Raw genomic sequence first — 10,471 nt, 5'->3', positions numbered from 1 at the left:
ATATTTGTGTTTTATAAATTAACCATCAAATTGAATATTTTTAAGCATATTCAAATACAATCAAAATTTATACTTCAATATTCCTAACCAATATTTAAAATGTTCCCTTGTTTCAATATTTAATTAACTACATCCTTGAATCAAAATACACTTTTTATTTTTTAAAAACTCGATGAAGGACATGAGTAAACAAATACGTTTGCGATAAATTTTTGACCATTTTCTTTGAACACTACTTAAATTTAAACCACATTAATATTTTTCCTAATAAGTTGGTCAACATAATACCGGAATCATAAGTAAATATATTTCAAGACGATTCTATCTAACTTTTATCTAATATCCACTCATTTAGTGTTTTTCCAAAATAGTTCTGGCTATCAAGAAAAAGTCTCTAATTCAAACTTTTAAAAATGTATATAATTAAATTTTTCTCTATAAATAGGAGTCAATCCTAGGCAAGAAAATCACAACTACTACTACTACAACAAAGCAATTTCATCCCTCATATCCAAACAAACATATTTCTCCTTCCCTTTATCCATGGATAGAAACAAAGTGAACTATGCTTTGATTGAAGATGCTAGTAAAAGAAAAGTCTCATATAATAAAAGACTAAAAGGGTTCTTGAAAAAATCTGATGAACTGAAAACACTTTGTGATGTTGAAGTGGCTACAGTCATATATGGCCCTTACAGAAATGAACCATATACATTTCCAAATAATGTTGTTCTACGCAACACTTTTATAGAGTTTAAGGAGTTGCTGACGTTGGAGAGATCTAAAAAAATGGTGACAAGAGAAAAGTTCACCATGCAAAGGATCAAGAAGTTGGAGGAACAACTTCAAAAGGTAAGGAAGGAAAATACAGTCAAGGAAATGACAAATGTGATGTATGAGGTGTTCAACAGAAAAAATGTTTCTGCTGACATGAACCTTTCCGATCTCAACGACCTACGTTGTGTAATCAAGAAAAATCTCAAAAAGGTACATGAACTAATAGATAAAGAGGATGATGGAGAGGGTTCTACATCGAATGTCCCTCAACCCATTGTTGAACCAATGGCACCCAGTAGGAACAACTCTGAAGAACCAAGGGATCCGTCTCCTCTATTGTTTTCACAAATGTTTCCTCCAATGGTTCCACAATTGTTTTCTTCAATGCCGCATCACATAGCTATTGGAAGACCACATGGATTGACCCCTCCAATGCCGTCAACAATAATGGATTCTCCGATTCCTTCACCAATGATGGATTCTTTGATGCCTTCACCAATGATTGATTCTCCGATGCCTTCATTAATGATGGCTCCTCCAATGTATTTTCTTGTGTCTCCTACAATGACACATCAAATGGAACCTACAATGGATATCCCTTCAATTGGTGTATCAACGTCAATGTATAACAATCAGAATTCCTCTGTTGACTTACCAGATAGTCCTACAATTTCTGGGTTTCTCAACTGGAATGATGATGTTGTGATGACTTTATTGGATGATCCGTTTTTTAAAAATCTTAATGTGCAAGATCCAAAACACACCAAAAAATTAAGGACCAATGTGTGTATTTTTAATTAGTACTATTTTCTATGTACATATGGTCAAAATGAGTATTTACGTTGTTTACTATTTTTCATATCTAAATTATATCATTGGACTCTCTGAATAAGTTTCCCATCGTCCTCCTTTGAAGTGTCCTTTTCTTGTATTCCTTAATTTGTTCAAAGTTTGTAGTTTCATTCACTTATTAAATCGATGGTCAATTATTTTAATGTTTATTACATACAGATTTTTTTATATTTTTACTTACTACTATTATTATTGAAATGTTGCTGTTAGTATAATTTTTTAAAATGACCTCTTACACTGAAAAATATAACAAACCAATTTACATAGAGGGTAAAATTTTATTTTGAAACTTTCTGGTGTAAACTAGTAACACATCTAATATTAAAATTGAATTAAACAACATAATTAATTGTCTTATTTAATATTTATATATATATATATATATATACTTAAATCTGGCGATAGTACAAGATTCATTAGTTTTGTGGCTTTTGTATGTTAAAAACTTCGAAGGTTCTATTTTAACTTAATTTTTAGAATTGATCTTTGCACTCACAAAACATAGAATTGGATCACCACATTTATATTTTGTTTCCATTTTTCTCAGCTTTTTCTCCCTTCGTGAAGTACAGAAATTCTTCCTATGTTCGAAGTCTATTGGTCATAATAAATTTATCCCATGCATTAGAAAAATATTTTTTTGTGTTTATTTATCAATTGGAAGACACAAATATTCAAATAAGAAATAAAAAATAAGGCAAGGGAGATGATAATATATTAATTGGTAAAAAGTGAACCATGATGGTTATTAATACACCAAATTTAATATAAAAATTGAGATTTACATATATCCTAAGGTTACTGAAACATGTCGGTGAATGTTTTAAGCTTGTTGAAATATTTTTTTTTATGATGTTCATTTGACCCGAATGGCCATCTTTATGATGTGATAATTTTTCCCGTTTGGCCATGTTATGTTAATTTTGAACAACTGTTGGTCTGTATATCTAATTTTGGTTGTGCATATTCATGTGTTACAGTATATATTTTGGGTTTTATTTATACTATTGTTCTTTCCCAATAGTTGTCTTTATTGTCAAACCGGGTGACATGTCCAATTCATGATTTGCTAGAGACAAAGTTAAAGTAAGATACTATGGATAGTTTGGTTGATACCATGTGACTGATATGATCAAAATAAATTGAGTCAACTTTAAAATGATCCATGATTTTAATGTGAATGTTTTCATTTGGTTGTTGTCATTCCTATAGAGTCTAAAGCGTCAAGTTGGTATTGATATAGTTGTTTTCTGTTTGGTTGACATTTTCCATAAGTGGTGACTTATTGTCTTCACCTTTTCATATATCGTACCCCAGAAGTGCTAATTGACCTTAAAATGAGTATGTATGAATTAGTAGAGAAATACATAATAGACAAGTTTATGATACTACATGTGTGCATGTTGACATCTTCTTGAGAGTGAGTGTTTGATTCTGAATCTTAAATTCTCTACTTTCATTAATACTATATTTTTCGGGGATTTTCTTTTCCTGAGCTGGCATATATAAATAGAAGAGGTGATTGCCTTTGTCAAATAGTTTTCGTGAAATAAGACACAGATTTTATGAATGATAACTGAGCTTAAATGTTGTCATGTGATAAACCATGGATTCTATGATTAACGTTACTGTCAAGTCGAATTCCTGCGAGGTACAAAAGTGAAGTAAGTCTATGAGAGTTTTTGATTTTTTATTCAGTTTTTTTGTAGGATTTGAGGTCCCAAGTTGGAAAATTGTGGAATTTTATCATTTTGGTTGACTTTAGTAAACATTCGGCGTTCGGATGCTCAGATCAGAACTGTCAGAGTTCTGTTGGATTAGGGCAATCATTTTGGCCTTGGTAAGGTCTTGATTGAATTTTTAGAGGTCTCGAGCTTGATTTAGACGTTTTAGGAGTTGTGATTAGTTTCTTGTGACTTACACGAAACTCGGGTCAAGGAGAACTCAGATTCTTGTTTCGATGATTCCATTTTGTACATAACGTCAAGTATAGTTAGTTTTCAAATATGATTTGTATGTACGATATTCCAAAAAAATCTTGATGGTCCTTTTGATGTTTTGAGAGTTAACTTAACTTTCTGGTCCATGAATTAAATACCCTTTGCGTTTGATATAGGCATTTTGCGTAAGTGACCTTCAGTTAAGCCAAGGTATGATCTTTAAAGCGAAGGGCAAACTTTAGCGGGGTTGGCTTAAGTAAGCCAAGGCGTGCTTTAATGATAATTACTTACGTGGAGCCTAGTTTAAAATAGCGAGACCCCCACTTTAAGTGGGGTACGCTTAGGCGAAACCTGGTTTTTGCCTAAGACACCTGAGAGGGATTTTGGCCTACCATTTCGAGGTTTAATCTCCATTTTCTATTTTTGAGATTTGTAAAATCCTTGGAGGCGATTTTGAAAATGTTTCTTGGGTTAAGCCATTTGGATAAGCCTTTGTGACCCTAAAACTTCAATTTCCTTTAATCATTTATAAATTTAAACATCAAAAGTTGGTGTAACACCCAAAAAATTTCTAAGCTAAAGCCTGAACCATTCTTAATAAACATGTAAAGTTGTATCATGTTATTTTTGTATTGATAAGAGGTGTAAGGGTCAGTTATTTAGTGGGGGAATGGTTTTGGATATGAATTAAGGTCACCAGAACCACCTAGTACAGTGTTGATTCGAAAGCTTACTTATCGATTAAGTTTTGACATAAGATTTTTACTCAATTTAACTTGAAACAACCATATCTCGCATCACAAAATGAATTGTGTTGTTAATTATATTCCTGATTTTTGAGTTGCTATATCTTGCATTGAGATTCTTGAGTTGATTGTTCATTTTTATTTTTTAGCATAAATACTATTACTGATATACTATTTATTTATTACCGAGTTAGCATTGATAATCCTTTAACACAACTTTTTTTTGGTCTTTAATTGATTTTTAAGAAAGTAAAAATAAGTTTTAAGTAGAGTTTAAATACTGATTTGAGTAAGAGTATAAGGGAACTAAGTATTCCTAAATGTATCAATTTTTAAATTGGGAAAAGAGAAATTTCGATCTATTAACGAGTTAATCAGTTTAGAGATATTCCATAGAGTACACTCTTTTAAGAGGATATTTTGAGCAATTACCACAAATTGAGAAAGAGCATAGATTATACATTTGAGCATGAATATATATTTGTTGGAAGTACTATTGAACACTGATATGGGGATGATTTTAGACAACTCGCATTCCTCATAAATGATGTAGCCGACATGGGTAATGCATTATACTTTTTAGATGACTCCTTAATAATGCTTTCGAGTAAAGCTTTAGTGAATCCACTTAGTTGAGATGTTCTATATCCTGACAAGATACAGGACAATTTTTGTAGCTTGGGAAATACGTTGTATCCTCACGTTGCTCATAGTGATGGTTGTTGGTTAGAGAATCTCCAAAATAGAGTTAAAAGTCTATTTTATCATATCACTTAATATGTTGAGTTCAATAATGAGTAAGTATTTATAAAGTTCAAATGATTTCACTCATTTATTTCTTTACATTCAAATTAGGATATATTTATATCTATTGCAGTCCTTTCATTCAATAATTTATCTTCGGCTATATTACATACTCGTAAATTCAAAGTATTGATATCATTTGATCTGCATCTAATTATGATTCAAATACCGGTGTTCAAATCATCAACAGACACTTCGTTGAGATCAGTTTGCACTCCCAATTAGCATTTGGTGAGCCTCTTTGCATTGTAGACGACTCAACTTATATCTTTTAATTAGTTATTTGACGTGTTGTGGGTCATGCGTTGACATCCGTCTTGAACAATAGAGGCTTTATAGATAGTTAGTTTTGAGTATGTTTCCAGTATTCCTTTGTTAAACTATTTTTTTAGCTATTATTGTTTTCAAAATATTTTGAGACAGTTAAGTACTTTGAGATTAAATAATTTAATAGTGGTTAGAAGCTTAATTCTGCTTGGATTAGTCTTTAGCTAAATAGCCATCTAGGGTAAGGGTTCTCTTATGGATCATCAATGGTTCTCAAGTGCCGGTCATGTTCAAGGTGTAGGCTTGGGTGATAGTTGAGATTTTGATTTGCAAATGACAAGGTTTTTTCAAGAACTAGTATTCTATATGATTTTCCTACGGGGCTATATTGATGCCTAGAAGGGCTATTAGTTGCCTACAAGGCTATATTGACGCCTAAGAAGGCTATGTGCTTCCTACAGTGCCATGTTGTTCTCTAACAGGGCTATGAGTTGTCTATAAGCTATGTTGATGCCTAAGAGAGTCGTGTGCTGCCTATTGGGCTATATTAATGCCTAAGAAGGCTGTGACTGCCTGCTAGGCTAGGGGACTACCGATAGGGGTATATAGGCTGATTGGCACCTTCCGGGCTTATGGGGGCCTGAGTGGGTGGCTTGTATGATACTTGTACCTGCCGAGCTTTGGGAGTTGGGTAGGTTGTTGTTTTATTATTTTTTATAAGTTTAGATTTAGGAGCAGGTCAATACACATATCTTATCCTTGATTTATTTATCAGATTATTTCAGTATATCAGGATACCTCCTCATAATCTATTGCCTTTCAAACTCTGTACATTATTTTGTATTGACGCCCCATTGCCTTGGGGTGGCTGCATTCGTGCATACATGTCCTGACAAACGACCGAGTAGATCTCCTCAGCAGCAGGATTGACTTTCATCCGGTTGGCTAGCCCTTTCCTTCGGAGCTGCCAGAGTTGGGAGGTTTGTTACCTTTTGTTGTATATATCTCTATGGGTAGGCTGGGGCCTTGTCCCGCTAATCTTTACTACTTTTACAGACTTGCAAACTAGTGTGTGGGGTGTATAGCTACGTTATGGCCATACTGGCCTATGTTGTTGGTTTGCTGAACTGTGAGCTGTTTGATGTATTGTATTGATATATACCTGCCTTTAGTTTTGGTATAAATATCATGGTGGCCTCGACGGCCCAATCAGGACTTTTATGCTACTTGACTATTTATTTATATGATCTCCTGGGAGTAGCTGTTTCTTTTATAGATCAGTTGACAGGGGCCTTGTCGGCCGAGGGCTTAGTTTTAAGCCGAGATATACTTGTTTGTTTTCTTGATTGTGTGTGGCTGCCAGGCGCTACTAGCAAATGGTTCAGCAGGGTTGACTTGGGCATGAGTTTTGGCATTAGGAGCCAGTTGCGCCCCTCGAGTTTGGGGCATGACAAATTTGGTATCAGAGCAACATCGTATCCTAGGGAGTCTGCATGCCATGTCTAGTAGAGTCTTGTTTATGAATGTGTTACGCACCACATCTGATAAGTAAGAAGCTACCGGCTATGTTAGAATGACTATCCTTCTTTTGCTCACCTCGTGCTATAGAGCGTTGTCTTAAGGTTTGAGGTTTCTGGCTTATAATTGATACTTGTATGCATATAGAGATGATTGACACTAGACATACCACAAATAGCCAGGGGCTAGATACAACTGCAAGCGAGGGTACCTGCAAGGTACCACAGGTGGAGGTAGCCTATTTTGAGACCCAGGGGGAGACATCTTCTCATCCCCCTATAGCTTCTCCACCGCCTCAGAAGCCTTCGAGTTCCTCCTATTCCATCTGATCAGGAATTCAAGAGTGCAGTATGTATGTTAGCACAGCTAGTAGTTGCACAGTGCCAACCAGTTGCGCCAGATGTTGCCGAACCTTCTGAAGGGCCCGAAGTTCGAGAGTTCGTGAATTTCTTGCCTTAAATCCTCCACAATTTACATGGACAGATCGCAGAAAAGACCCTCAACACTTTACTTAATCGGATCTTTAGAGTCATGCATGCCTCAGCAATTGAGTCAGTTAAGTTAGTAGCATTTCGATTGTACGATGTTGCAGTATTGTGGTACGAGAGTTGGGAGAGATCTAGGAGAAAAAATGCATCCCTACCCACTTCGGATAGCTTTAAAGAAGCTTTCATAGATCACTATTTGCCTTGAGAGATTAGGGATAGCCGGGTGTACCAGTTTCTGAACCTCCGACAGGGCAGCATGAGTGTCCGAGAGTACGGGCTGAGATTTGATTCATTGGCAAGATATGCACCAGCATTTGTTGATACGATGCATGATAGGGTGCGTAGATTTTAGGGAGGGCTCGACTTACACTATATCGATGCTTGTTCTACCGCTGCACTAAATGATAATATGGATATCTCACGAATTCAGGCATTTGCACAAGGTATAGAGGATTGCTAATATTTACAGTATATGAGTGAGAGGGTCGAGAGAGAAAGACAGAAGAGGGCTAGGCCCGCTGGTTCACAGGGAGATTTTTTTAGAGTGGTCCCAGACCCCAATATTCTATTAGGCCACCTAGACTTCCACCACAGCACTTCCAGGGTAATAGATTTGATCGTCAGGAACAGTCAGGCCCAGCTGAGGGTTCACGAGCATCAGGCTCGCAACAACAGAGGGGTTCAGGCCAATCTAGGACAGCCCCACCGCATTGCACTACCTTCGGTAGGATGCATTTCGGGAGGTGTAGACAGGGTTCCATAGGTTGTTATTCTTGTGGATAGGAGGGGCATGAGTGGAGAAACTGCCTTACCATAGGTCAGGGTGGTATAGGTCAGTTGACCAGGTCATCAGTAGGTTCCTCCTCATCAGCACAGTCTACAGGGCATGGACCCCAGACTTCAGCATGTAGAGGTAGAGGTGGAGGCAGAGAGGGAGCATCTAGTTATGGTAGTGGACAGAACCGTACGTATTCATTAACTGGTTGACATGACTCAGAGTCATCACTAGATGTTGTGACAGGTGCATTGACTGTTTGCTCCCATTGTGTTTATTCTTTGATAAATCCTGGATCTACTCTGTCTTATGTTACTCCATTTATTGCGGGGAAGTTATGTATAGTAGCAGAGTTATTAGATCGACCCTTTATTGTATCTACACCAGTTGGTGAGTCTATTGTTGCCAGGAGAGTCTATTGAGGTTGCACACAATAGAAATTATCAACCGTCAGACCTCTGTAGATCTCGTAGAGTTAGAGATGGTCGATTTTGACGTTATTATGGGTATGGATTGGTTAGAGTCTTGTTATGCTAATATTGAGTGCTGGACAAATATTGTTAGATTCCACTTTGCAGGAGAGGCAGTTCGGGAATGGAAAGGTGATACAGCAGTGCCGAAAGGTAAGTTTATTTTCTATCTTAAGGCGATGAGGATGATTACCAAGGGTTGTATTTATCATCTTGTTCACGTTTGTGATATAGATGCAGAACCACCAACTCTTCAGTCTATTCCGATAGTTAATGAGTTTCTAGATGTATTTCCAGATGAGCTCCCTGGTTTCCCTCCAGAACAGAAAATTGATTTTGCTATCGATATGCTACCAAGTACACAACCCATATCTATCCCTCCTTATAGAATGGCTCATGCTGAGCTAAAGGAGTTGAAGGATCAACTAAAAGACTTGCTGGATAAAATCTTTATTAGACCTAGTGCTTCACCATGGGGTGCACCAGTATTGTTCGTAAGGAAGAAAGATGGCTCACTAAGAATGTGTATCAATTATCGACAGCTGAATAAGGCAACTATAAAGAATAAGTATCTCCTTCCGAGGATAGATGACTTGTTTGATCAGTTACAAGGTGCTAAGTGTTTCTCAAAGATTGCTTTAAGATCAAGGTACCACCAGATACGAGTTCGGGAGAAAGACGTTCTAAATACAGCTTTTCGAACTAGATATGGACACTTTGAGTTCTTGGTAATGTCTTTTGGATTAACTAATGCCCTAGCAGTGTTCATGGACATGATGAATAGTATATTCAGGCCGTATCTAGACTTGTTTGTGATTGTATTTATTGATGATATTTTGGTGCATTCACGTTCAAAAGATGAGCATGAAAATAATCAGCAAGCAGTCCTTCAGGTTCTTCGAGACCGAGAACTTTATGCAAAGTTTTCTAAGTGTTGATTCTGGTTAGACTCTGTAGCTTTCTTAGGCCATATTGTAGCTTCAATTTCAGCCCCATTAATGAAGCTGACTCAAAAAGCAGCTAAGTTCCAGTAGACTGAGGCTTGGGAGCATAGTTTCCAGGAGCTGAAGGACAGGTTGATATCCGCACCAGTTCTTGCATTGCCAAATGGTATAGAAGGCTATGCGGTGTATTGTGATGCTTCTGGTGTTGGGTTGGGATATGTTCTAATGCAACATGGTAAGGTTATCACATATTCTTCAAGGCAGTTGAGAAAACATGAGAAGAACTATCTGACCCACGATTTAGAGTTGGCTGCAATTGTACATGTGCTAAAGATCTGGAGACACTATTTGTATGGCGTTCATGTTGACATCTTTACAGATCATAAAAGCCTTCAATATATCTTTAGACAAAAGGAGTTAAATCTGCGACAACGTCGATGGCTTGAATTACTGAAAAATTACGACGTGGACATTTTATATCGTCCAAGAAAGACAAATGTGGTAGCTGATGCTCTCAATCGAAGGTCTATGGGTAGTTTATCATATTTAGGGGTTGATAAGTGTGGGCTAGCGCGAGAGCTTAATCAGTTAGCTAGTTTGGGAGTCAGATTGTTAGAGGCAGAAAATAGTAGGGTAACAATTCAGGACACAGCCATATCATCTATAGTTGTAGAAGTAAAATCACGGCAACAAGAGGATCTTAGCTTAGAGCAGCTCAGAGTCAAGGCTCAAAATCAACAGACTTTAGTATTTGATATAGCAGGAGATGGAGTCCTTAGATATAGTGGTCGATTGTGTGTTCCAAATGTTGCAGGGCTTCCGCATCGGATTATGGAAGAGGCACATCATTCATGTTATTCTATTCACCCTGATTCGACGAAGATGTACCA

At 36.7% G+C, this 10,471-nt stretch overlaps 1 protein-coding gene across 1 annotated transcript; it reads left to right on the top strand.

Annotated features, from left to right (window-relative positions):
• The first annotated feature begins 543 nt into the window (after positions 1–543).
• Positions 544–9,671, top strand: LOC102596672 (uncharacterized). Its single transcript, XM_006354360.1, has 5 exons — positions 544–1,502; positions 7,965–8,116; positions 8,210–8,356; positions 8,746–8,790; positions 9,595–9,671. The coding sequence occupies exons 1-5, from the start codon at positions 544–546 to the stop codon at positions 9,669–9,671; spliced, it is 1,380 nt and encodes a 459-aa protein (XP_006354422.1).
• The last annotated feature ends 800 nt before the right edge of the window (positions 9,672–10,471 follow it).

Source organism: Solanum tuberosum, unplaced genomic scaffold (assembly GCF_000226075.1).
Source record: "Solanum tuberosum cultivar DM 1-3 516 R44 unplaced genomic scaffold, SolTub_3.0 scf00178, whole genome shotgun sequence".
Classification (NCBI taxonomy): Eukaryota; Viridiplantae; Streptophyta; class Magnoliopsida; order Solanales; family Solanaceae; genus Solanum; species Solanum tuberosum.
Note: the sequence above shows the minus strand (reverse complement) of the source record. Positions and strands in the feature narration are given on the sequence as shown.